This window comes from Anopheles arabiensis, chromosome X, assembly GCF_016920715.1.
Source record: "Anopheles arabiensis isolate DONGOLA chromosome X, AaraD3, whole genome shotgun sequence".
NCBI lineage: Eukaryota > Metazoa > Arthropoda > Insecta > Diptera > Culicidae > Anopheles > Anopheles arabiensis.
In genome coordinates, this window is record NC_053519.1 from 12,079,727 (window position 1) to 12,107,173 (window position 27,447).

General features: G+C 45.3%; 1 protein-coding gene and 1 long non-coding RNA gene across 6 annotated transcripts in view; one reads left to right on the forward strand and one right to left on the reverse strand.

The window, feature by feature from the left end:
- The window catches only part of LOC120906838, a 38,322-nt gene that overhangs the window by 8,246 nt on the left and 2,629 nt on the right, over positions 1 to 27,447 (forward strand). Inside the window, exon 3 of the long non-coding RNA XR_005740177.1 lies at positions 24,061 to 24,466. This is a non-coding gene — a long non-coding RNA (uncharacterized LOC120906838). The remainder of the gene's footprint in view (positions 1 to 24,060; positions 24,467 to 27,447) is intronic.
- LOC120906836 (integrin beta-PS) lies at positions 1,227 to 27,296 on the reverse strand. Of its 5 annotated transcripts, XM_040318915.1 has the most exons (8): positions 27,072 to 27,296; positions 26,631 to 26,742; positions 13,094 to 13,784; positions 12,801 to 13,029; positions 9,428 to 9,512; positions 5,327 to 5,761; positions 4,010 to 5,242; positions 1,227 to 3,333 (listed from the first exon to the last, which is right to left on the reverse strand). In XM_040318915.1, exons 3-8 carry the CDS (start codon positions 13,557 to 13,559, stop codon positions 3,268 to 3,270), a joined length of 2,514 nt encoding a protein of 837 aa, XP_040174849.1. In that variant the 5' UTR covers positions 13,560 to 13,784; positions 26,631 to 26,742; positions 27,072 to 27,296; the 3' UTR covers positions 1,227 to 3,267. The 5 variants fall into 5 exon arrangements, with proteins under 5 accessions (XP_040174849.1, XP_040174850.1, XP_040174846.1 ...); XM_040318916.1 differs by lacking the exon at positions 26,631 to 26,742 and having other exon boundaries at positions 27,132 to 27,296; XM_040318912.1 differs by lacking the exon at positions 26,631 to 26,742.

Consider the following 27,447-nt stretch of genomic DNA (forward strand, 5'->3'; position numbering starts at 1 on the left):
TATTTAAGAAAAATATGTTTTAACAATTTTTAGATATAAGTTATAATATTTTAAGGTTTTATAAGATTTATGAGAATAATAACCAACATATAATTTAAAAAAAATCAAAAAAATAAATATCTGATTGTTTAATCAGATAAGTTTTGAACCGTTACGCACAAAATTTATAAGGTTTTCATAGCAATTTCAAAATTATTTTTGAAAATCTTTTTACATACTTTGGTTTGCAAAACAATCATTACAAACAAACTTTTTTTAATTTTTTGATATTTTTTGAAAATTATGTTTTGTTAATTACTCTTATAAAACTTATAAAACTTTAAAATAAGTTATAAAAACTTTTTAAAAATCGTTAAAATATATTTTTCTATAATACCTTTCTAGAATATGTTATTTATAATTTTAAACTATTTTTATATGCGTTTTTTAGCACATAAAACATGTTTTTCGAAGTGTCTTTATAGTTATGGTACGACCACAAATTTATTTTTTCATAATAAGTCAAGGAAAAACGTTGACGGAACGGAAAAAGTCAAGGAAAACGTAAAAAAAATTGGAAAAACGTACGAAGATGTGAATTAGTATTCTGCACAACTCATACATTCACTGTTTTTATCTATCTCTATCTCTCTTATCTATCTCTCCGCAAATCGCGAAAAACGACTGTCCATATAGTTGTGGTAGGCGCTGCATACCGTAAAAATTATTAGGGATATTTTTTGAAATGGATTTGTTAGTCCTTGATAGCAAATCAAAAATCGACTGCAGTGTAGTCTGGCACCCGAACATCAACAATTTCATGCAGACCACCAGTTGCAGCTTGAATATCAGCAAAGCGAAGCGTTCTCCGGTCCTCCAAACACTCGACAAGTTTAGGCAATAATGTTGATGCTACCTTTCCAGAGCTTCGTTTGTTGTTGATGATATTCTAAAAACTTGTGAACGTTGAATCAATTTTGAAACGATGTTCAATCTTCCTGGCGTAACTAGCGTAAGCTCACCGGATACATTTTTCACATCGACTGGCAGTTTACAGGAATCTAAAGCGATTGAGCAGCATTTCGTTTCTTCAAGCCAATTATTATTAGATTATTGTTGCACTTGTCTGTGTCCCAAATTATGCATATAAATTGTTTACGCAAAGATATTCTTACAATTGTTCATCTCCGTTTGCGTGATCGATTTTCACTAGATACGCTGCAATAAGAAAAGGCAGAAAACAACCATTCACGGGTCACTATAATTGTTTATTCTAATACTTTGTTATGTTATGTAAAGACTGCTTCTGATCTAGTATTAGCTAAAAGTCGTTAATAGTACAAGCCACGGTTGGTTTTGTTTACGTAGTATATCAAAAAAACTTAAGTAAAACTTTTTAAAACACACCGACAATAAATTATTTACAATAATCAAGCATAACGAGGTTAGACTTAAAAAAAAGGCACTAATGGTTTCGTCACTCGCACAACATACGCTACATTTTACTTGCAATGTTTGTGGAACATTATGTTTTCCAATCGTTAAGTTTCTTGCAACACTGAAAAACACCCATCGTCATTGGGGAAACGTTCAAACTTGATACAAACACACACACACGCACCTGTTTGCTGTCCTTTTGAATAATCAGTAGTAATTTAGAACCTCGCACATGTTTCAATCTGCTTTGTTTGTATGCTGCGCTGCACTTCACTAGCGATTTAATCTCGTTTCAACTATTTTGTAATCTATTTGCTCTTTCCTTTCCTGTTTCCTGTTGGCTGTTTTTCTTTACTTTTTTTTTTGGCAAACAGTTTACATGGCAGAATTAGTCTTTACCGTTAGTGGAATTAACACTGTCCGAACCGATATACACGCATGCACACAGCTGATACGATGTGCTCCGATTGTTCGTTTTTGCCGCGTACGATTAGTGAACACATGTCCACATTTTCCGGATCCGTTTGGTCCGTCGGTTGAGATAAAAAAAAAAACAATATTTTCAATTGCCAATGAGTAATTTTGAATGTTTTTGCATACATCGCGCCAACCCACAGAGCGTACAACTGTAGCTGCACCAAACTGCGCAAAGTTTATGGGAAAGAAATTAAAAAAAAAAAACATTTAAACAATGACAATTAATAAGACCTTGTGGCATTAGCCAAAAATAAAATAAAAATAAAATCGGAACCGCCCCTACAGTTTGGCCTATGTTAGTATAACAATTCAATTTTGGCAGATTCGAATCGTAAACAACGGCGTAAAAATCGGAACGAAAATCCAGCTGATCCGCGCTCATCGGCTTATACGTTATTAAGATTGCTTGAATGGTGGCTGTGGGTATTTTACTCGATTGTTGCCCACAGGCTCCACGCTAAGTGCACTTGTTGGAAGGCAACTGATCATCAGCATTGGCACAGACACATACAGTCAATAACGTTGTTGAACCACACCACTCAACTGTGGAAAGGCAAGGCCCATGGCACTCTAATCTGACAAGCCTTGTTATTCTGGTTGTCTTTCTGGGTGGAGGGTGCAGCGAAAAATAGATGTGCCATAAGTGCTTATTTTCAAGGACATTAGTTTGAGTGTTGATAAACAAAGGATGTTCTCTTCAATTGGACACATTTGTTTTCTCGCCTAATATCTATTCCAAATATCTGCTGTTCCTTCCCTCTTTATGCCTTTCGTATAAACGTACGTGGTTGAACACTCTGTTTTGCAACTCTCCCTTGGCAGCAGCCAAAGCCCTAGCAAATGTTTCCTCCTAGGTAAAGAGATGTATGATTGCTTGTGTGTGTGTGTTTTTTTTTTAATGCAAGACTAGTATTGAGTGCTGCGGAAGGCATGTTCAGTTACACCCACATAATATTGCTTCTACTATTTTGTTTGTTATATAAATCTTGAAATCGTTTGTTTTTCACGAAACCCAACGAACCATCGCTGCTTCGTATGGAAAATATTGCTTTCAGTTGTTTCGATTCGATTTTGTTCCCCTGGCATTTTTCGTTTGGCTGTCGATTGGCTACCACATTGGCAATTGGCTACTATTGGGTACTATTACAGTTAGGCGAAACCTTACGAATAATGGTCGAAAGTTAAGCTGTTCGTATCGGTGCTATCCGAATTTGGCTCTAGACGACAGGATGCTAGCTGAAGCTTCAGTTTACCGCAAACGAGCAACGAGGATATGCACGCGGTTTGATGGAGCCGATGCATATTCCGATGAAACGATTGGTGTCGTGGGATGACGATTGGTGGTAGTGTTTAGTTGGCCAAACCTTGGACTGCTCACTTGCCGGCGTACGTTGGATTTTTGAACGTCGTTGTCGCTTGCTTGTAGATTGGATTTTCGCCCTAAAAATAGAAAGAAACGAAACGAGTGAGTGAATCGATGGCGGTACATGGAAAATCTTGGCGAGTGATCGAAGGTTTTTTTCTCTTATAACTAACTTGCGCAATGTTTAAGCAATACGGCCTTTTTGGACCGTTACTCCTGAATAAAAAAAAAAAAAACTTGCGCAATGCATTTCGTGAATCTTTAGATTATTGTATTATTGTATAACGATCCTCCTGATAATTTTTAATTATTAAAAAAAAATATTTTACTTTTATTTTTACTCAAAAACAGCTTTGTCCATGTTACCAATTTGATTCAGAACAAATTGGATTTTTTCGTGCTTTTAGTACAAGCGAATGGAAGGCTTTATCAGTTTACCTTCGTATTCTTTTGGTATTTTCCGAGGTGTAGATGTTGACCTCGCGTTTAAGTGATTCCGTTTTATGAGTTTGAATCACCAATTCAAATACCAATGAGATCAATTGTTTCTTCACATTTCAAACCTCTTCAACCTTCATCAGATGTTGGTCTGTTTCGACCTAAAAGAGGCTCGTTATACACGCCTTAAAAATTGCATGTAAGACTGGTTGAAGTTTTAAGAATGTCCAAACAAAACCACGATTTTGCTTGATTTGCAATGCAAGCCCACCCAAACCGTTCGCTAAGCTAAAATAAAAAAAAAAAGACTCATACCGTGTCCCATTTTGCCATCATGCGCTCCTTCTCGAACCGCGCAAACTCGCGCCGGTCGTGAATGGTCGTGAGCAACTTCCACAGCACCAACACCGCCATGCCGATCAGCACGACCATCGCGATGACGGCGAGCACAATGCCGAGCATGAACACCTTCGGCGGGCACTCGCGATTCTCCTGCGCGGTCACCACCACCTTGTCCTGGTCGCTGTCGTTGTAGGAAAACTCGAACCGGCAGTCGTCCTCGTCGAAGAACGTGCACTTGTTGTCGTTGCGCTCCTCGTCGATCGTCACCTTCTCGACCGGTATCGGCACGAACAGCGTGCAGTTGTTGGCGCACTCGTTCGCCTCCGCCAGCGGTCCCGTCTTGTACTGCTGGCACTGCACGCAGTGCTTGAACTCGTTGCACCGGCCGGCACAGGTCGGGCACTTCTCGCAGTACCGCCCGGTGTACCGGCCGTCCTCCGTCACCGTGCACCGGCAGGTGCCGCACTCGCACGTCCCGTGGCCGGAGCAGAGCTCGCCCCCGCCCGGCGGCATGCACGTCTCGTTGCTCGCCCGGCAGTCGCAGGCCGGCCCGGTCCACCCCTCCCGGCACTCGCACTGGCCGCACACGCACCGGCCGTGGTCCGGGCCCGAGCAGAGCAGGCCGCCCGGCCGGTCGCACGAGAAGTTGTCGCACTCGCAGTACCGCCCGTCGATCAGCTCGTCCGGGTTCGGGCGCCGCTCGCACACGCACACACCGCACACGCACTGGCCCCGCCCGCTGCACTCCTCCGACGCGTTCGACATCCGGCACGCGTCCACCATACCCGGCTCGAGCAGGCTCTCCATCGCGGAGCACTCGCACCGCTGGCCGTGGTACGTGCCGTCGCACTCGCAGATGCCGCACTTGTACGTGCCCGCGTTGCTGCACTCGTCCGCCCGTTCGCGGTACTCCGGATCGGACGGATGCTCGCACGGGCAGCTGCACAGCATCTCGATGTCGACCGTCAGGCTCTCGTTGATGCCGACCGGGTAGATCTGCAGCACCTGCTGCCAGTCGCGCGGATCGGTCGGGCATTTGAGCAGCGTAATGTGCGCCTCGAACGTGACCACGTCGCCCACCTTCAGCCCCTCGCACCGGTTCGTCTGCTGCAGGGCGCCGTTCGTGTTGCGGCAGCGCGAGTAGTACTTCACGTCGATCACGTTGTCCGTCCGGTTGTCCTTCATCTCGACCGAGGAGGAAATTTTCTACAAACAGGAAAGGGGGAAAAGTGACTTAATTCATTTGCTCACACACACACACACGCACACCCTCACGCGGCTGCTACTTACGTTGTACTGGTCGCGCACCAGCGACACAATGTTGGACGAATCGTTCGACAGCTTAGCGGCGGACGAACCCTCCACCAGCCGGGACAGCTGCTCGTACACGGACAGCTCCTCCGCCGTTACGGCAAAGATCACGTTGATCGCGTTCTGCTTCACCTTCAGGTTGATCTGCGAAATGCTCGGGTAGTCCTGCGTGGTCGAGTGCGTGTACCGCCCGTTATGGTCCAGGTGGCACTCGCCATCGTTCGGCGTGATCACGCCGCCGAGCTTGCCGTCGCCGGCATAGTGGAAGCCGGCGTCGGTCGAGAACAGCAGCAGCCGGCGGGCCTTCTCCCGCCAGCCGATCTGCTCCCGGCACACGATCGCCTGCATGATCGCGTCGAAGCCACCCTCCGGCGCGTCCAGATTGCCGGACACGTTCGCGCGCTGCACCTCTTGCTGGTGACGACGAAGATAAAACCAAACGTTAGCGCACCGGACGCAGCAAACAGTTGCAGTTTGCAGTCCCCGTTACGGGACTGGCCCCACCCAATGTCTGTTGCTGCCTTCTCTGTCGGGGTTACTCCAAGCAAAAGGGATTCTCTACTATTTACAAACGATAGCCAAACTAATCCTGAACTTTAAGGGCAGTAGTCACAGTAGTGTTGGTGTGTTGGTGATGGTTTTTTTTTTTGTTGTGCTAGTATTTGTTAGCCAATTTACAACAAGCAGCCAGTGGAGGTTAGAGTGTGAGGGGTGCTTTGTGTTAGATACTTAATACAACTATTTTGTATCCATCAACAATTAATTATCAAGCATTTACTGTGCAAGAGTTCATGGTTCTAACAGGCAAGCATGGATTCGCAAGACACACAGACAGGCACAAGACACACACACAGACAAAACTGATGCGAGGACAATGCATATTGGACCAAAATAACATTTAAAAAAATCAAAACACGATCACGACACAAAAGCACACAGGACATTCCCAAGGATTTTGGACATAGTTTTTCGTCCAAGATGTGATGTTCCTTTTAAAGGTTTTTTTTTTTTTTCAAGAATCAGATGCAGATCTTTCGATTTATTTTATCTGAAATATTATATGTGTATCATATTTAATTGAAATTTTAAATTTTAAAACAATGTGTTGGAACTATTCCTGGGAAGTTGTCAAACAAAACTATGGAATATTATTTTAGGTATTTTATAAATTAAGCCACAACAATGCCAAAAAACCTTGGGAAACCTTTTCGTATATAGTCTGCTCCATAGTTGCGCGGTTAATGCGTTCCGGAGATATCCGCATAGGAACTCCGCGTAGGTCTAATATTGATTCTACATTAATTTTAAATTCTTTGTGTAATCCTTTTTTCAAATGATTTTAAAAAATATGAAAAAGCAATTAATATCGCTTTCATGATAATTTATGTGTTAAATCTGCAATAAAACTGCTCCAAGAACTGTCGAACGTGGGAATTCGCATAACTGGGAAACAGACTAGTATACGGTAAATGTTAACATGTTCATCCTGTGCTCCAATAGGGTAACATAAACAGTTGATCAAAAGTGGATATTGTTTCACTTCACTGGTTTTCCTTTTCTCTGGCCCATCCATTTGCTGTCCAGCTAGGAGGAGGTGTCAGTTGCTCTCTTGAAGGTGATCCGCTCCCCGCAGCCCGATGAGATTAGGAGATTAGCTCCACATGCTTAGTGCCCGGTGCTTGTTACGGATGCGGATCGTGGTGATATCACAGCAACATACTGTGCGGTGCTCCGTTGCCGATACTTCCCGTCCAAACCAACCAATATTACATTATTACTAGCGCTAAAAAGGTTCAGTTTTCAGCTGAGGAAAGCATGCGCCACTAGCACCCACCAATTCCTGGAGTGTGGAGGTTTCTGCACCGTTCTGCCGGAGTAGAGTTTCAGGGACGGGGAGGACTGCTCACTCACAAAATCAAACCCAACCGGGAGATGGGACGCGGTTACGGAATACAAGTAACAGTAACAGAATACAGCACCGAAACTATCAAACGCACACAGAGCAACCAAAACCTGGGACAACCAGTACTATTCTAAGTTCAAAAACGTCACCCAAAACCGGGAGCAAACAACCAAACGGGAGAAGGCTGGGAGCGGGTTGGAGTACAGTCAAAGTGTAGTATTTTGGGGAGGGGGTGAGGGGGGATATATGGTAATCTCTGATATGTTTTCTGTGGGACGTGGAGCATTTTTTTTAGATTTCATTAGTAGAATACTTCTCGAAATAAAATAAAACAAGCTGGAGTTACTCTTATGCGGGGTACAAGGGGGCGAATAGGAGAATTGTTCTGGTTACCAATCTCCTCGCATACACATGTCTTGCTTGTGAGGACCTAAGTGGCTCGGTGTACACTAGTGTTGGGTAAATCTAGATTGGAAAAGATTTTAGAATCTTGAAAGATTTATGAATCTAGAGAAATTCATGTATCTCGAAAGATTCGTAAATCTCTTAAGGATCATGAATCTCGAAAGATTTGTGAATCTCAAAAGTTTCATACATCTCGAAACAGTCGTGAATCTCAAAAGTTTCATACATCTCGAAAGATTCATAAAGCTTGAGCATCTTCTTATTCGACTTCTTGGCGTTACAATCTACGTGGTCATGCCAGCATATACAGGCAATCGATACTTCTTGGTACTACGCAACCGGAAAGTCTGTTTTGCCACGGGGAGACAATCCCATGCGAGAATTAGACCCTCGGCGGGTAAATTCTACTAATTCTGTCTAATGGCGGCATGAATCCCTGAAGATTTATGAATCTTTATGAATTCTTGAATCCTTGGAGATTCGTGATTTTTTTTTATAGATTCATGAATCCTTCGAGATTCGAATCACTCATCGCTGAAGATTCATATGAATGTATCTCAACAAAAGACTAGTTTGCACTTTGGCGGAATTTTACTTCATGGCTTTCGAAGGAATGTTATGTTATGAATGTTACAGGCTTATTCTATAATTGCTCGACGTTGAGTTGAATATTGAAAGAGTTGAAAGAAGTCCAGGTTGACTTTGTAACTGCATAGCTTCCAATAGTGGCTTTCAGGTTTCCATAGAAATGTGTCAAGATAATCAAGCCAAAAAAAAAACAAAAAGATTCAAGCCAATCGTCCTCGATATCGAAAAATGGATCCAAAACGAAACTGTAGTTTTGTAGTTAAATATTTCAGATTTATGCTATGTAAGCATTAAGAATTTTAATTTTTAATTCATCATTTAAACGCCATTAAATTTAAACACATTTTGTGGATCAACACTCAATAAAAATTCAACATTTGATTATCAATAAGGAAATTTCTTGTTTCAATTTTGTGAGCGTATTTTAAAATGTCTGGTTTGTTAATTTGACAGCTTCGCGTTCTTGGTTTTCTATACCAGACTGCTAAAACGCTAAACACATTTCAAAGAGCGATCAGGTCAACTTTCTCGACTCGAATCGTGTAAAAGAATAGAATAAGCTCCATAATTTAAAACATAATTTTTTTTAGTAATCTAATGTTCAAGAAGCGTTGCCACTTGTCTCTTTGCAACTCGGGTAGAAGTTGTGCCGGAATCTGGGAGGTTGTACCGGAAAAAGGAAGTTGAGCTTAAGGGTGGCGCAACATTTTAAGAACTATAACAGCACACCAGTGGTAGATGGGAAGGAAGAGGCGGGGAAGGGAGGAGGATGCTTGAGTGCTAGACCACCCTACGCAAAACAACAAACCACACGCACACGACCCCCGCCAACGCGATCCACGGGGGATGGATCCGCCGCGGGATTAGACAAAACCGGGTGACGAGAAAGTGTTGGTGTGTCTGCGTGCTGGGTGTAAAAAGTCAGATGAGAAAAGCTTTCCAGGGCCCCTTTCCGGGAGTGGAAGAGGGGTTGGGCGGGAAGGAACTGTTTGCGAATGATTTGCGTTCGGCGAGGTAAATGATGTTTAATTGAAAGGCAAATCGATTATAAAAATAAAAAGACGGTGACGGCGTTTGGGAATGGTTCTGGCGCCAGCCTGTTCAGTAGCTAAGGAGGTATTACAATAAAAAAAAGAAACCCCAAACAACAGCAACAACAACGCTTCGTTGGAAGCAACACTTACGGAGAACAGGTTGGCATCCGTGCTCAGCGGCATTAGGTTATGGTAGCCGTACGGTGCCACGCAACCGGGGCACGGCTCGCGCAAACTAGAGGAAAAGAAGATAACACGGATAAGAGAAATATGCGAGAGAGAGAGGGAGGTAGGGGAGGTCACGATAGCAAGCGTCAGTGAAACAATGCACCGTCCGTGGGAGGACTCGGAACGCGGCCAGGAAGAAAACAGCGTGTTGTGGTTGCGAGAGGCGACGCAGACTGGCGCTACGGCGACCCCTGCACCACGCGGCACAGCGCCATTACGCCTGCAGATCGATCGTTCACCCCGCTCGGCTGAACTGTCTGATCCGTGATGATGGTGATGGTACAAATGATATGGCGTATGATGTAGAAGTGCGCTAAAAGTACCACATTCTCCACTATGTAGAACCCACGTGAGTGAAGTGTAGTAAAACTATCCGCGCAATATTTCCCGATATCCTTACACCTTAGATGAGGGTTTACGAAACGCAGTTCGTGGCATTTGCACAACAAAACAATAACACCGATGAGAACAGCCCGAAGTATGGTCGATGATAGAGCGTGTCGAGTCCAGTTAGCGACACGATTGCTTCGGATGTTAACCGATAACCATTTCCGCCGCATTTGTCGTTCCAGAGATTCGGCCGGATTCATCCAGTTTTTTGGTTTGAGCTTATTTTGAAATCTTTTTAGCACAGCGATCGGGAATCGGTTAAGATCGAAGTGTCGCTTGGATCGCAATTGGTTTTGCTTTAGGAGCTGTTTCTTTTTTTTGTTTGTCATTATCTTTAATGTTCTCGAACCCCCGATGAGTACTTGCCAACCCACCATCTACCAAGGCGGTCCAAGGATGCTGAATAAAGTGAAATGTAATGTAAATACCGAAATGTAGCAAGACACACACACGCACACAAAGAAGATGAAAAAAACATAAAACACAATTACACATACAACCTACGGCTTTGTTTCGCCTGCCAAAACATTAAAAAAAAACTACAACTAAGCTACTAAAACTAGATGGAACACACATAATAAATACCAAAAAAAGACAAACAACTATACATACACACAACACACACATTTACAAATATGGCTAAGATATTAAACAAACACGTAAATAGCCCATCAACAAACACTACGGCATCGTGTGCGAAGTGGCTGGTACCACCAGCCCTGCACTTTCTTACCGGCTCCTGCTCCGGCCGCCACTTCTGACACTGATTTTACCAGTTAAAACGGATTACACGCGCACACACGCACACAAACACACACACTGCACACCACAGCATGAAGCCAGGAAGTTGGCAAACAGCGACAAACAGTCCCTGGGCACAGCCCAAGCAAAAGCAGAACGGCAGTCAAGCAACGTAAACAAACGCAGCTGTGGAGCGAGTTAATGCCCCGGCCCTATGTGTAACCTTCGACCGTGCCCGGCACGGGAATGCAATTTCTTGCTTGCGGCACAAAACATTTGCTCAGCACGGATGTGCGTGAGTGAGAGAGAGTCTTGTCTTTTCTTGTGCAGACCAAAAATACATAAAATTTAGATTATAAACAGAACTTTACGCTGCATGGGCAGTCTCGCTCTCTGCTGGCTAGACGCACGACGACGCGTTCTGAGCCCTGAGCCACCCGCGGGTGGACGGAATCTGCACACGCACACGTGCGCACATTTAGCATTCCACAAACAACATCTTTGGTCGTTGTCGCGGTTCTTCTGCAACCCCCCTTCCCTCGCTGGAGCCACACCAAGGCGAAATGAATCGGCGAAAAAGGCGGTCGCGGAAATGTTTATGTTTGTGCTCGCTCGGTGGCTCCACCAAGCACGCAAAACCCATTAGCCGAATGAAACTTCTTGCCCGGTGTCGGAAACTAGCTCCATTTCCGGGCCGTTTTGGGGGGTCGTCCCGTGCAGAGCGGCTGCAGGGCCTGGGGAAGGAAGCGGAACAGAGCACAGGAAATTGCCCTGTCGATGGTGTGTTGACACTCTGTGAAATGTATACGCATTAGAGCGCGTTTTTTTTTCTTCTTTTGTAAATCGATTGTTTGGAAAGAACACATTCCAAGATTATATTTATAGAAAGAGGGACCTGGATTATAGAGAGAACCTGGAAATGTCATACTAAAAGATATTCAGTATTTTTTATACGAATGGGTTCTTTCTATCTTTCAAATAGAATGTTTTGACGGGCCGCATTTGGCCCGCGGGCCGGACTTTGCCGACCGCTGATTTAAAAGAATTGAAATCTAATGAAACCGGAGCTGGACAAACTTTAATCATGCAGCTCCAGTCTTGAAACAATACAACAACAACAACAACAGCAACAAAACTCTATTTAGCGAGAGCAAATGAAAAAAAAAAAACAATAAATATCACAAGCGGCGTCATCACAACAATTATCACACTCGGCTACGCGTGGAGTCCACCCACCGTAGTCCATAGTGCGATGTGGATATGTTTGTGTGTATGTGCGTGTGTATGTGTGTATATATATATAACATACTAATTTACGATACGATTAACAACAATAAAATCTAGCCAAATTGTTTTAGGTGCTGGTTCGAAACTACAGACATCGATAGTAGGTAAACGTGTGAGCATATAAACCCCCCGACAACATTCAACGACTAGGTAACCACAACTAGCGAAACAGAGTTTCGGCAGCTGCTGGCGGCAACTAATGCCCTCAGCATTGGAGAATGACAGAGAGAGAAAGTGAGAGAAAGAGACTTGGTGGTCGTCACTTACGGTGAACAGGTTGGAGTCCGAGCTAAGCGACATATGATGAAGGTAGCCGTACGGTGCATTGCATCCATCGCACGGATGTTCCAGCCTAAATACGCATGTTTTTGTATTTTTTTTGTTGTTGTGTGTATACATAAGTATGTTGGCGATAAGGGCGGAAGAAGGGCACGCGTGGAAGGGAAAAGAGAGCAAGATATGATGATGAGTTTTTTTTTGTGTGTGTGTGTGTTGTACCCGGGCACAGGCCGGGGGCGATAGGTAAAGGAGTACATCTGGTGTTTCCTCTTGGCGTTGTTGAAGAACCGGTACAGCGGTGGCCACTACATTCGCGGGCAAGGTTCGCTTTACGGCTGACTAAAGGAAGTGGAGGCGGGCGCACCAAAACACACGCATCATCGGTCCGGACAATTAATGGTGGGAATGAAATTTTCCACCAACAAACAAACAAAAATGCCACCAATGTACCTTCTTTTTGTACTGTCCGCGAGCCTTCCTCGCGCTCCATTCGAACGTTGCAAATTGGCTGAAAACGCTAAACTGTTCCACGAACACACACACACACTCACACGCACACATAGAAAGGAATTGGTTAGATTGAACGGATCCCACTTACTTCTTCGGCACGGTCGAGACGTACGGCATCAGCACCTTGTCGACGAAGGAGCCGAAGCCGAGCTTGAAGTTGCTGGTAATCTTGCGCATCTCGGACGCGAGATCGGCCCCGAGCGTGGACAGGATCGTCTTATCGTCCTCCATCGATTTGGACAGATCCATCAGGTAGTAGAGATCGACCGGATAGTCCTCGGCCTGCGCGTAGTTCACGTTGAACCGGAACGCTTCATCTGCAAAACGGAAACAAATCGGTAATGTCCGTGTGTTGGCATCGCCGGCCGCCATTGCACTTACTCAGCCGTAGCTTGAGGCTGACGCGCTGCGGCGATATCTGCACGATGCTGCCGGCGGCCGACTCCGACTCGTACGACGACTGCTGGAACGAGGACGAGGACGACGAGGAGGAGGAGGACTGGTAGTGGCTGGACGAGTAGTACGATTCCCGCTCGCTCTGGCCCTCCAGCACGCGGCGCGTCGGTTTCGTCAGCTCGCGCCCCTGCACCAGCTGGAACGTGTTGCTCGGATCGACGGTGTACTCCTCCGGGCAGTACTTTTCAATCTGGCCGTGGCACCGCGGGTGCGTAAAGTTGGGCATCGTGCACCAGCGGCAGTTGGTCGTCTGGATGCACTGGCTGCACGTCGTCTTGCCCGGGCAGGTCGTGAGCTGATAGTTGGACAGCTGGCCGAGGGTCGTGTCGGCGACCAGCGCGACCAGCAGGAGCAGGGCGCCTGCGGCCATCGGGCCGGCTCTCGGTAGCATCTTTCGGTTGTGGCTCTTGGTGGGCCGATTCGAATATCCACTGCGCGGATTTGGTTGATTGTTCGTTTGATTGTGCTGTGCAGCAGCGCTTTGATTCGATTTTCACCAGCGCTCCCGTTCGTGTTGACTTTGGACGACGAGTTGAATTGATTGAGATCGGTAGGTCGTCGTTGAGAGGCTCTCTACTGGCTATTGGTATTCTGCCATATCAAATTATGCCCAGATCTGCAGCCCAAACCGGAAATGAAACACAAGAAACAAACACTGGTAAGAAGGAGGTCGTATGGAATTCACTTGCAATGAATCTTAAAGTAGGATTAACATTAAAATGCACGAAAAGTAACACTACACTATCACCAGGCCCATGTATAACTAGATTAGACAACTACAGGGACAGCCGCAGTCCCAACAAAGGCTGAGAGCAAAAACCCGAACCTACAAACACAAACTGCACTGCCCGCAAGGGATCAGTTATCAAAACTCAACTCAGCTCCGGTCGTTTATCACCTGTCCGAACATTGGGTGCGTCCAAAAAATAATAAAAAAAACCACTTGCCACACCTTTTTGATTTTCTTATCGGCGCCCCAAGTCCCTGGCACGCAACTCCCAATCGAGGGCACACCTGCCACACCATCCCCCCCCAGACTCTTGCCAAAACTGCTCTGCGAAGTCGTCGGGGTCACTGAGTGCGGGGATCCAATTTTGAAATTGATTCCCGCGCGGCATGAAAGCCGCTGAGAGCCTGGGCACTTTGCCGACAGAGCGCTTTGCAGACGCCTCCCCTCCATTATCTTTCACTTTAATTAGCTGCAGAGCAGCGGAAGGCACCCCGTTGCGGTCAGAATAAGATCAAGATATCGAGAGAGCAAGGGTAGGATACTATGTTTGTAGAGCCAATTATGTCTGAGGCTAGGGCGTTGTGAGGAGAGGAGTATTAGCGCTAAGGGTACAATTAATCAATCATGCAGCATAGTATTAATATCAATAACAATATTATGAACACTTAACATCCTGCACATCAAAAAGATCCATTCCAATCTGCTGGGTCTACAGTGTGTTTGAACATGAGGTCAAAGAGCGGTCGCTGCAATTTCCAGAGCGAATTCTTGGATGTAGTCGCGCGATGTCTCTCCCAGATATTCGCCAGAAATTAACCGAGGACATCGTTTCTTAAAATACTGCAGCGATACCGAATGCTGCTTGATGAATCAGCACGCACAGTCTGCAAGATCTGTCCACCCTCTAGAATCAAGCCCTGCAAATGAATTTGTCACACTTCACGCTGCCCCATCTGCAGCCGCTCAGTATTATCTCCCAAGACGCGCGCCAAGTGCGAGGTGTGCGTCATGTAGCAAACAAACCCACCACACAGCTATCAGAGTGTGTGTGTGTGTGTGTAGGCCCTCCACCACCATATTCACATTCGCCGAAATAGCCGATGACGAATATCTATTGGCCGGCGTGGTTCCGCGCGTAACGATGACGTAAGCGCGCACCGGGAGCGTGAGGCGATGGCACCGTCACTTTCGCCACACCGTCTTGATGGTGGTGGTGCTGCTGCTGCTGCTGCGCGGGAGACAGTTATTAGTCAATGCCACTTCCGTTGTCTGGATTGCCAAATCCGGTTTGCACCTAGGAGTTGAAGTGCCGCCGTATGACTTCCCCCGCTTTGTCCGCCTTTGAGAGATTGCAAAAGAGGTTGATATTGAAAACGTTTCTTGAAGAGCCTTTTGGCGTTCCGCAGCAACGCGCTCCCGAGCGGCTCGACAAATCCACAACATTTTGCATTCATTTACAGGGTTTTTCCGATGTTTTTTTGTTTCCCGAAAATGTGTGGTTGCTTCCCTTTTTTTGTGGGTTTCGCTTGATTTTTTGGTCGTTTCCCATGCGGAATTGGGGATAAGAATGCCATAGGGGCAAGAGTGCCAGAAAGCTTTTTTTCAGTAAAACTTTAGTAAAATGACCAATTGAGTATCTGTATACTTCGGTTTCGTTCCAATGATTAGGTATACTATGCCGAATTTCATATATTTTAATAGATTTTAATCTTTTCTCATTGATTTCAAATTTTTTATGTTGAGTGTCAAAATCATACCAAATACAGGGTTTCCGGGTCAGTTTCTAATGTATGATTTTCAACACTTCAACGGGGTGCTGCCATCGTTTTTTTTTTTGTTTCATCGAGGTTTGAAGCCGAATCTCATCACCCGTTGACAGATGAAGTGTTGAAAAACATGCTCAAGAAATTAAACCTTATTGTGATGAAAATGAAATATCAGAGTGATGTGGAATAACTTCTTGCACGCGGTAAATAACAATGTTTACATTATATTTGGAGCAAGTGCGGCACTATATTTCAAGGGCACGGAGCTGTCAAAAATGTAAACAATGTGGTTGAGTGTAGTGGTACGGCGCGCTATTATGAGCGGATTTTGCCGGATTTTTGAGTATGGAAAATCGGACCTAAGTTTTATAGAACATGGGAGGATATATCCTTTCTCGTCAAAGAAGAAGAAGAAGAAGATTTTGCCCTGGAAAAACAAACCAGTAACTTCCATATTACGGTACACTTTGTTGCCCAAAAAGGGTTCATTGGTGACTCAAGGCATGTAGGAATATAAACACTAGTGTCATACACGCGTAACAATATCAAATTATCCAAGAAGTTCGTTTATTTTATCCAGGTGGCCGTTTTGCCCTATAGCCCAAAAAACGTCTCTTTGTAAACGCATCAAAAATAGTTTTGCTTGCACTTATTTCAACTGAAACTCATTTAGAAGTGAGCAAATAGATGTAAAATGTCTATGAGATTTGAATCGGCTTTTGATAAACAAATTTTAGTGAGTTATAACATGAAATGCTTAAGATCACACACTTGTCCCAAATTCCGCTACGATGAGTAAAATCGTGAGACGATCCCAAACAATTATGGGAATAACCGACCAATAAATCGCAGCAAACCCTGTACTCGCCTTCACCCACTTACGGTGGTGCACACCGAAACCCAAAACAACGACAAACAGCAACAACGATCGTAAAACCTCAAGGAGCTCAACAAAAAAAAAAACGGAGGAGGGGGATGTTTTTTGCTGAGACATACGAGATCGGAAAGTAGGTCTTCCCTGGATTCGCGCTTGCGGTCACGTCACCTGTAACTTCTACGTATGGCATGTGTGTTTAAGCGAAACTTTTTATCACTTCTCGATGCATATCACTTTGCGTTCACGATGGCAAGAAATCGGGCGGCTGAACGGGATGCACTTGAGAAGCACGGAACGGTAATGATGCATGTCCCGTGGCCCGGTGGCTGTAGGCAGCAAAGCGTACGTGTCGACTTTCAATCTAGGTTAAGGATAAAGTCGCACTTTTTGTTGTTGTTTTGCTCGAAATCTTTCGGCCATTTGGAAAGGGCACCAACCACACCAAAGCGAACATATGCTTCGCGTATTTCTTCCACACGTGTTGTAATACCTTGCCGGGTGCTAGTTGCGGTGGCGTGTACTGCACTTCTGCACTGAGTTCACTTATTTACGATGGTCTGGCTACTCCAGTGCAGGTATGATCGACACCGCACTGCAACACACTCTGGAACTGGTAATGTCGACCTGTGCCTTTGCTCACCAGCGAACGCGACACCATATGGTGTGTGACGCTGCTACTTCCTGCAGATGGTGGTGGTGGTATAGAGCCGCGCAAGCAGGATCCGTAGGCTGATCTGGCTGATTTTTTTTTTTATGGTTTCATCTCCACCACAAACAAATAAACCCTCCTCTCCATCCAGTGCGCTGTTTGCCTTGCACTGCGGTTTTTGGATCCAGCGAACCTGTGCGCACACCATACGCATCAGGTTCCAATTAAAGTATGCGCAGCGCTGGCGCGCATTCACTTACGGCGACTCTGGCTGTCAGCAGAATTTGTTCGCTTCAAGACGCAGAAAACGACGGTTTGGCAGTTTCTTTGGCTTTCTGTTATGTTATGCTATAGCCTGAATAAACTTCCAGACCGTGCATAGGCATTCAGCCAGCAGCAAATGGTGACAACAACAAATTATATTAAAAAAAAACTGGAAAGCAATCGTTTCTTCCGCCCACGACGACAATCATAACAGACCAAGTAAATGGAGCGATTTCCCTTAAATTCAAACCCAACACGAATATATGTATGTGTGTGTGTTTGTACAACATTATTTATGCTGCGCTAATAAAGTGGGTAGGCTGGGTGCATATTTGTATTGCTCCAACAGCTTCCACAACGAGTCTGTGTGTGCGAGGTGATCGAATTTTACGGAGTTTTTATTTTGCTTCCTTAAGGTCGCTTTAGACCTTGCGTGAACTTGAACGTAAAATGTTGTTTTTTTTCGCTATATTTAATTAAATATTAATTGGAAGATGAGCAACACCGTACACCAAAACAAGGAAACTTCAATTCCCAAACTATTGAGACTATAAAACATGATAAAATAATAAATTAAATGCATTTCCTTGTCATTTTCCGCTGACCATTATTTTTCCCCGAGAACAAAGCGTGAAATTCTGAGTGGAGCGAAATGCATGTCTAATTGTTGAAGCGATTCAAGTTTACCGTTTTGATCGGGCTATTTTTTTTTAAATTTATCGTTTCACTTTCCGAATGTTCTGTCTTTTCGGGAAAAAATATTTCACCGTGAAAAATGTAAACGGCTAAAAGCCATATGGTTCAACGGTGGCTTTCTTAAATTATTCTTAAGCCAATCAATATGAACTGAATAGTAACATTTAAACATATGTCTCTATAAAATTTTAAATTAATATTTATCATATTATTCATTCTAATGTATTATAACATAATAAATTAATTTTATTCATCTGCTATTTATTGCATAATTTTGTATTAGTGAAATTGAATGATGTAAACATTAATTAAATGGAAACGTATTGAAATGATAACATCACCATTTTTGGTACTACGCGCGGCATTAATAAACATCATGTATATTGACTCATCGAACAACTGTGTTGGGAACATTAGAATAATTTGAGCAGTATGCCATTGATGTTCCATCAGTATAGAAAAAAAAATTAGCAGTATTCCAATACTGCTTGGACCTTGGTGATCCTTTGAATTGAATATTCCTGTTAATCTCAAATATGATCGAAAGTATTTGTTTACTCGTTATCGTTTATTTGTGCAAGTATGGTTTTATTTATGTTCGTGGAATTAATGTAACAGGTACAGCGGTTGTTGACGATGCTTTCTAAATCACATTCCATTGAGAGCTTCACGCATTATTATTTAATAATTTACATAAAAATACAGGTAATAACTTTCTACTCTTCCTCAGTCCTACCGCAGTCAGTCCTACGTAGGTATGGGCGGCACGAACATAACGGATTTTTTTCCAGTATTGTTTGTTTTCATTTGAGCCGACAGAGCGACTGAATTCGACAGATTTTAGTGTAAAAAAAAACTGTCAACATTTCGCCAGGTGATATCACGTCTACGCTCACTTCAACTGTAACCCGGGCTTTAGCTTGATTCTGCTTCTACGTTTCAGTTTCGCAACTTCGCCCCACTACACTGTGTCCTATTGCTGCCGACACGATCTATTATTAAACCTTATTTCGGTCTTGGGCACATACGAACGCACGCACGCACACACTGATGCACGGGGCACGCCGTGTGCGTAGGTGCATTTTCATTCCGATGATGAATTTTTCATTCAATCGCGATGCCGAGGGCATCGGGGAACCAAATGCCCCCGCTCCCTCCGCTACCCCATTTTTACAGCACGCTTTAAATAGAATTTATTGCTAGTATAATTTAAAAAAAAAAGCATGATCAAAAAAACATTGTTCTATTGCTTATTGCAATCATTATGGAATCGCACTTTTTTTTTGTTACAGTTTATGCCAGATGAAAGTGGAGTTTGCTTCTTGTATAGCGTCTCTTCTTCTTTTGATTGATAAAAAAAAAACAAAGTTTAGAAAGACACACTTCTATCGCTTATCATGGTCGAACAGTATCACTTGCCCCTCATACCGGACTAGATGTTTGTTATTCATATTAGAATCTAGTGTTGGGTAAATCTGATTCAGATTCGTGAATTTGAATGAATCTTTGAAATGATTCAATGAATCTGAATCTCGCTTGTTAAGATTCATGAATCTCAATGATGAGCATGTGCTTCGTCTTGTTCTTCTTCTTGGCGTGACAACTACAGGTGTGCCCCAAGAACATCGGTTGCATCACAAGATTTTTCGAACGTAAAACTGATTTCTCTGGAGGCATCTTTGAACAAGGAGAAATATCGTATGCAAGGAGCATTTAACGGTTTCGTCATATACAAGCAATCGAACGATATAAAAATTCATCTCTTGAGTAGCTTTGGGGAGCTATATCGACCAAAGGGAAATTGCCATTGGTTTTTATTATTAAAAACCATTGCAGCCTTGCGCTAAAATGGCTTTCTGAAAAAGACAACTTTTGCTTTCAACAAGATTTAGTTCCAGCCCATTATTCTTCAATCGTTCAAGAATGGCGTAAGATGAATTTGCCTTATTTCATCAGCTATCGGAATAGCCTGCAAAGAGTCCAGTCCCAAAATTATGAGAATTCGCGAAAATCTCCCGTGTAATTCCCGCCAGATTTAATGTTGCGGCGCGCTGGACTTTGCCGACCACTTCCGTAGGGTACGAAGTTGTTTTTTTATTTTTCATATCAACTAAGGATTTTAGGATTAATCAATTAAGGAATTGTTTAAAGCAGCTGGTTTGACGATTGTTACATGTTTGCGGTAACTATTTGTTTTTCTATTTAGCTCATTCTGCTCTAACATTCCAATCAATGGTGTCTGTCAATGCTTTGTTGAGGTTCAAGTCTTTTAATTCAAAGAATGGTTTTGTAACGTGTTATGCAGGCAACACTTGCTAGATAACTTCATAAAATAATAATAATAACTGTTTATCACCAGAGTCTTTGACCTTTGTGCGCCAGTCGTCTTCATTGTGCCTACTTTGAAACTGTAAACCAAGACAGCAAAAAGCGTTCAATATTAAATTCGTAAAGGCAAACCCATAACTGCAATTTTGCTTTGGTTAGTTAACTGTAACTGTGAAAACCATAAAGCCAGCCGCAATCAATCGATCTTTCGAGCGGTGAAATTAACCTTCGAAGCCTGGAATTGCTGTCGACAGATGCAATAAAAGGTCACACTATTAGCAATTTTAGCATATTAAGCGCAGTAAAGGCGAACTAATTGTGAGCCGCTAACCTACCAAACGAACCGCGGCAGATGACCATCCTGTCCCTGAGATTACCCTTCCCGTAACACGGTTTGCTCTGGAGTGCAATAAAATTCCAGCAGTGTGGCGTGCGTGGGGCCAACGATGGCTTGGCAGCTTGGGCGAATGGCTGTAGCGGCTCGAGATGAAGCGATCGAGTTCGATTTTGGTTTGGCCTGCGCCACAGGCCCCGCCACAGGCGCCGACGCGTTTGACGACACACAAACACAGACAAAGCGAGGCAGTAAATCGGGTTACCGTCCGTATAATATGCTGGGGTAGGTTGCTTTACGGCCCCGCGCGTGTGTGTTTGTGTATCTCTATGTTTATATCTTCTGGCTCGAGTGGGATGATGCACAACGCCTGCAGCCGCTTAATCGCGGATGTCCCGGCCATACCACCAACACCATGCCACGGTAGTCCACCCTCGGCCCAGAAGGTTGGCCCACGATTTGACTTGTTGTTTTCCATCTCCCTCGCTCACTATCTCGCTCTCTCGCTCTCTCTCTCTCGTTTCTGCTTTGGTGTACTTTATCTTTCTTGTTTACGGCACACCCGCCGCCCGGCCGCAAAAGCCTTTCGAGTGCGTGGACTCATTTGAATGTCCGCCACCCGGGTGGGTAAGGGAACGATCGTTCGATCGAGAGAAAGAGAGAGAGAGAGAGAGAGAGACAGAGAGAGAGAGAACTCTGCTACGCTACGCTCGAGACGAAGCTAAAAGCTAAGCTGTGCACACGGCCGGACAGGAAACGGGTGGGCGGAAAATCGAACCCATCCCCCCCCCCTACGCCAAACCGATCGAATGTTGGAGACGCACAGACAGATAGATAGCCAAACCATCTGTTTCGATTCTCGGTGGAATTTCCCATTTTCCGCCAAGCCCGAGCCCCGGCAAAGGTACGGTGGGCAGGGTGCGGAGTGCAAAAACCATTTTGGCGAATCATTTCACGCAAAAGCCACCATCCATAGTGGCCCTGTGGGGTTTTTCCCTTTCCCCGGGACCTTGGGCCCGGCCAGTGTGCTTTGCCTCTTCGAGGCTGCTCGGTGATGGGAACAGCAAAGCACAAAACTGCAGCTGCTGCCAGATGCTGCCCACTGCACTCGACAGTCGACACAGTCTCTCTTTCGGTGTGCTGTTTTATTACTAAAATTTTTTGTTATCCGACTCACTCCAACGAAACACTGGAAAACTCATCATCTCCACAAACGCGCGCACATGTGGTGCGGCAAACCCATTCTTCTGCGGCATGGATCTGCTCTCTCGGTCGTGTCGTGTCTTGCAAAATCTTGTCCATTGCATGCACACACACACGTGTGCGGGAAAGCGTCCAGAGCGGCGGTCAACCAGCAGGAGAACCAGGCATGGGTGAACATTTTGACTGCAACCGATTTATGACCCACAATTTATGTGTTGCCATAAAACAGACGGGCATGACGGGTTCCCTTAATGCGGAACCAAACCAGACAGACAGCAAGAGAGAAAGAGAGTGTGTGTGTGTGTGTGAGAGAGAGAGAGTGAGAGAAGGAGAGGGCTACCCCGACGGTACCGAGGTGAAACGGAGCAGTACATCCCCGGACCCGGGCGATTTACATTTAGAAGTGCATGCGTCTGCTGAGAGTCTTTGTGTGCAGTTACCAGCATGACGAACACGCTGTGACCCTTCACCATGCGCCCTTTCTGTTCCTCTTTTTCTTTCTCTCGCTCTCCCGCACTTCCCGGGCTCGCCCTGGGGCCTGGCGTAAACCGACAGCGTTCGAAGAGGCAGCGCGCGCCACCGGCAAAGCCGTACTTGATAAGAAGCTGGCTGAAGGCCTCCCCGTGAGTGAATGCACATCAAAGCACTTCCAAGATCGATAGTAACGATGGGTTAAGTAAGTTAAAATCCGGAGTCGACTCCGATCCGACTTCCGATATGTCTGGAACTGACTATGGCAGGTAGGAACGCCCAGCATTATCCGGAGTCGTTAAGAATCGTCTGGAGTCGTCTGTAATCGTTCAAAGTAATCCGGAGTCGTCCGAAGTAATTCTGAGTCATTCGGAGTCGTCTGGAGTCAGAGTCGTCCGGAGTTGTCTGAAGTTGCAGTCGTCCGGAGTTACCCGGAGTCGTAATCGGACGAACAACAAAAAAGACGACGAAAGTCGGAGTAAGATCGGAGTCGTTGGTGTCTGTCGACTCCGTCCAACTCTGGATGACTCTGTCTCCGGGCGACTCCGGATGACTCCAGATTACTTCGGACGATTCCGGACAACTCCGGACGACTCCAAACAACTCCGGATGGCTCCGAACAACTCCGACTCTGACAACTACGACTCCAGATGACTCCGGCTATTGTACTCCGGACGACTCCGACTATTATACTCCGGCCAACTCTGGACGAGTCGGACTCTGGGCGACTCCAGATTACTCCGAACTACTTCAGATTACTCTGGTGGACAACTCCGGACTACCCCGAACAACTCCGAACAACTTCGACTCGGACAACTACGACTTCGGAAGACACCGACTCCAGGCGGAACCAGTGGTTGTCGGGATCGTAATTGGACTTACAATATTCGGAGTCGGATCGGAGTCGTGGGTGTCTGTTGACTCCGGCCAACTCCAGAAGAGTCGAACTCCGGGCAACTCTAGATTACTCCGGACGACTCTGAATTACTCCGGACGACTCCAGATTACTCCAGACGACTTCGGACCACTCCCAACAAGTCCGACTCGGAAGACTTCGGAATATGACTCCGGAAGACTCCGGAAGACGACTCCGGAAGGTACCGATTCCAGGTGGAACTAGTGGTTCCCATTTTGCCGGATTTGCAATCGGACTTCAAATAATCGAAGTCGGATCGAAGTCGTGGGTGTCTGTCGACTCCGGCCAACTCCAGACGAGTCGGACTCCGGGCGACTCCAGATTACTCCGGACGACTCCGAACGACTGCAGACGGCTCCGAACAACTCCGACCCGGACAACTACAACTACGGACGACTCCGATTCCGGGTGGAACTAGTCCAATTTTCCTATTTGACCGGAGTCGGATCGGAGTTGTGGGTGCACTTCAGAGAGACGAACGGAAGTCCAAGGGGAGGGCTCGTCCGTCAAATCGTTTCAATATTTCAATCGGCTTTTTCAATCGCAATCCGTCTGCTGAACGTGTTTTTCCGCGCCGCCACATGTTTTTCATCAATTGCAAATTGGGTTTTCGCGCTTCCATTCTCATCGCCCTTTTCTGTTCCGCTCTTTCCCACAGTGTTCCACTGTCCCACAGAATTTTGCAGCATCGAGGCATCGCAGACAGAACCTACGATACACCGCTACGCACGCGCGCACATTCTAGCTAACAGGACAGGAGAGATGGAGTCACCATTGGGACAGGATGAATTAGCAACCCAGCGCTTGCGGGTGGTGTGCTACATCCAGCGGCTGCGCTGCATGATTGGCGCGGTGCAGTCCGGTACGCTGGGCAAAACGTTTACCGCCCGCAACGGGGCGCTGCGCGACCAGGCCTTCAAGGTAACCACCGTGGCCGAGCTGGAGCACATAGTGGACCACATCTTCCAGCTGCAGAAGGAGGTGCTGACAATAGTGTCGAGCCAGTACGAGACCGACCAGCCGATGCTGTGGGAACAGTACGAGGAGTGAGCGAGAACGCAGCGGTAAGCAATCCAAATGGTGACAATGGATCCGCTGTTTTGGAGGGCATTGTCCACATATCAAATTTTTTTTTTTTACTGTAGTTTCAGCTGAAAGTTCAGAAATCGTTTCAGTGAAAGTATATTTACTGAACCATTCAGTAAACTTGGATGCTGACAAACATGACAGCTCGTTTACTGAAATCACAGTAAAGCCATTCTGATATTACTGATCGTTCAGTAATTAGTGGCGATTTAAAAAGCGCGAAAAATCATTCAAATTATGGTTTATATTGATGCGCAGAAAGGCAGTCCGTTCAGCTTATGTTTATTCTTGTTTCATAGTGTTTGATACAGTTTTAAACTGTATTATGCCGCAAGCCGAAATCTCACCTGACATTTTATCGCGTTGCATGTAAGCGCCTACACCAAATTTTCAGCAATATTTTTTGTTCATCACGAGCAAGTGGAAATCGCGTGGTTTTGTTTTGATGTTCTGATTGTCAGAGGCGATTTGACAAAATGAGTTGCTGCATTTTCAGTCATTTGTTTTACTGATAGCCAGTGAAACGACCAATTTGACATTAGTCTTGCTGATTTTCAGTAAATTTTAATTCAGTTAATCCAGTTTTTAATCGAAAATCAGCTAAAATTAAGCAAAACTGAAGTAAACTTAGGAATGTAGCTGTGCAGGAAGCTGGCAAACCGGGGAAAATCTATCACTGTTCACTTGTTGTAAGCGTGTGCAAATTGAGTGCATTGCGATGAGTCACTGCCTGGTGTCTTTCCTACACGGATGCCCCGGTTGCTTCTTCGAGACGCTCGGGGGTTATTTATGGTTTGTAGCCCACAACGACAGTTGCAATGGTTTTGCGGTGCAGCGAGAAGCAAGATTGGATTTAATTTCAATGGCACCCGCATTATTGGCGCACACCCTTTTATGTGTGTTTGGCTTTTTGTATGGAGAGTTGGACAGTACGGTTCCGCTAGACGAGCCCGGTACATGTGGAGTCCCTGTCACATGCCATTATTACAGTTTGGCTTAAATTTGTATTCAAACAAATAATTATTCAATTCGTAGAAACACTGTAAAGCAAAACGCTTTCCATGGCTTTAATCGGACAGAAGGCTTTTAGAAGGAAAAAAAACGCACTCCGTTGGTCTCCGTTTGAGTCCGGTAATGTAAATGTCCTTCATTGAGTTAGTTACATCAAACCAGAGACAAATCGAGTTGTCTAACACGGATCATGATAGAAAATCAGCATTTTTTGACACTTTTTCTCTAGCACTCGAGCCACATAATTGGCCCCTGGAGCGATTATAGGCTAGCCCGCGATGTGTGGAGGCCATGTCGAGAGAACAATGTCGATACAGCCCGGTGGTGTTTCAACGCAACGGAAGAAAACGAACGTATCTCGCGCACTTGCACATCGCTTATCGCTTCCGCCTTATCAGCAAAGTGCTGGCGCTGGTTTCTGCATTCAGCTTAAAACCGTCGCCCCCTTAAAAGGTGCCTTAAGGTCTTTTTTTCTGCAAAATGCATTTTTTGTTGTTGCTCCTAATGGCACGTTCTTGCAGGGGTTCCCCTCCATTCTGTACCTCGGGGAAGTGCTGATGTACTCAACACTCAAACACACACACGCCAAGTGGCGTCGTTTTATGGAAGCGCTGGGCGTAGAGGAATAGTCGCCGGCCCTTTTCCACCCTGTTAAGGTGCCACTCTCAAGGCCCTAAAATGGGCAAACCGCGCAACCCAACCGGGCCAGCGCCACCATATACGGGGATCCCCGGTGTGCTTGCGCGGATATATAAGGAAATCCCCGTATGCCTCTCTCTCTCTCTCTAACAGATTCTTGAACCGGGCACCTGCAATGAAATGACAAAACTCCGGTTTCTTGCCAGTTTTTTTTTTTTTTGTTTCTGTTTGATCCGTTAGTTCCGTGGTAAGCGAGCTTCATATGAGAAAACCAGCAGTTTCTCAAATTAGGTTTGATTGAAGATGTATCTGCCCATGCTATATGGGAGACGGGGTGGGGGATCGGCGATCATTGAGAGTTCCCGGAAGTTGTGTTTTTTTTTTCGTTTTTTGCTTTTGCGATGCGCGCTCAGACAATTTAAGTTTCTGCACGAGAGATCACGAGAGGTTTCGTGATGAGTAATTTTTGTTCGTCCCCTGAAGAATTTTTACCTCCGATCGTTCATGATTTCTTCACTCGCACGCACACACACACACAAACACACAGAAGCACGCACACGTCGTTCCCTGTGCGCCACACCGACCTTGTGTGTGGACGGTGATTCTTAAACGGAAAAGATAAATATAAATCGTATGAGCTGGTGTGCGTACGTGGGTGTGTGAGTGCATGTGTACGTTGTTTGTTTTATGCTTCCAACCCGCATGAACGGACGGGGGAGGAGGCGGGCGGGTTTCAAGAAGCTGTTCTCAACCGCTTTTTTTGTTCCGTTCGCCTCTTGTTTCGCAATCGCCAACGCAGAGACGAACCCTGCCTGACAAGTGACCATTGCGGTGTTCATTCACACGGCTGTTGTTTTAACATTAAAATACATTCTCATTTCATCGCCCGTTTGTCACTTGTTTTTTTTTCTTTACCAACTAAAATACACTTACACCGAACACACCAAACACAAATGCACATACACGCACACAGACACACATTCACACACTCACAGGCAGAGCCCGATCACGGTCGCACCACGTAATGGGATGGTCGGGCGTGCCGGGAAAAGCTTTAGGCAGGCTCTTACACAGCCGCGGTCTATCCGGCTTGACGGCTCGTACGCTTTTACCAGTGTCAGTCAACGTCGGCGGCTGTGCTGGTGCCGCACCACGGTATACATGTTCACTGTGCGCACTCACACACACACACAGCCAGTCAATGGACAACCAACTCCAAGGACTGCACGAGCGCGCGTGTGTGTGTGTGGGTTTCTTGGTGGGCAGCGGATGAAAACCCGCAAAACAATTTCGAGCACAACTTCATAGC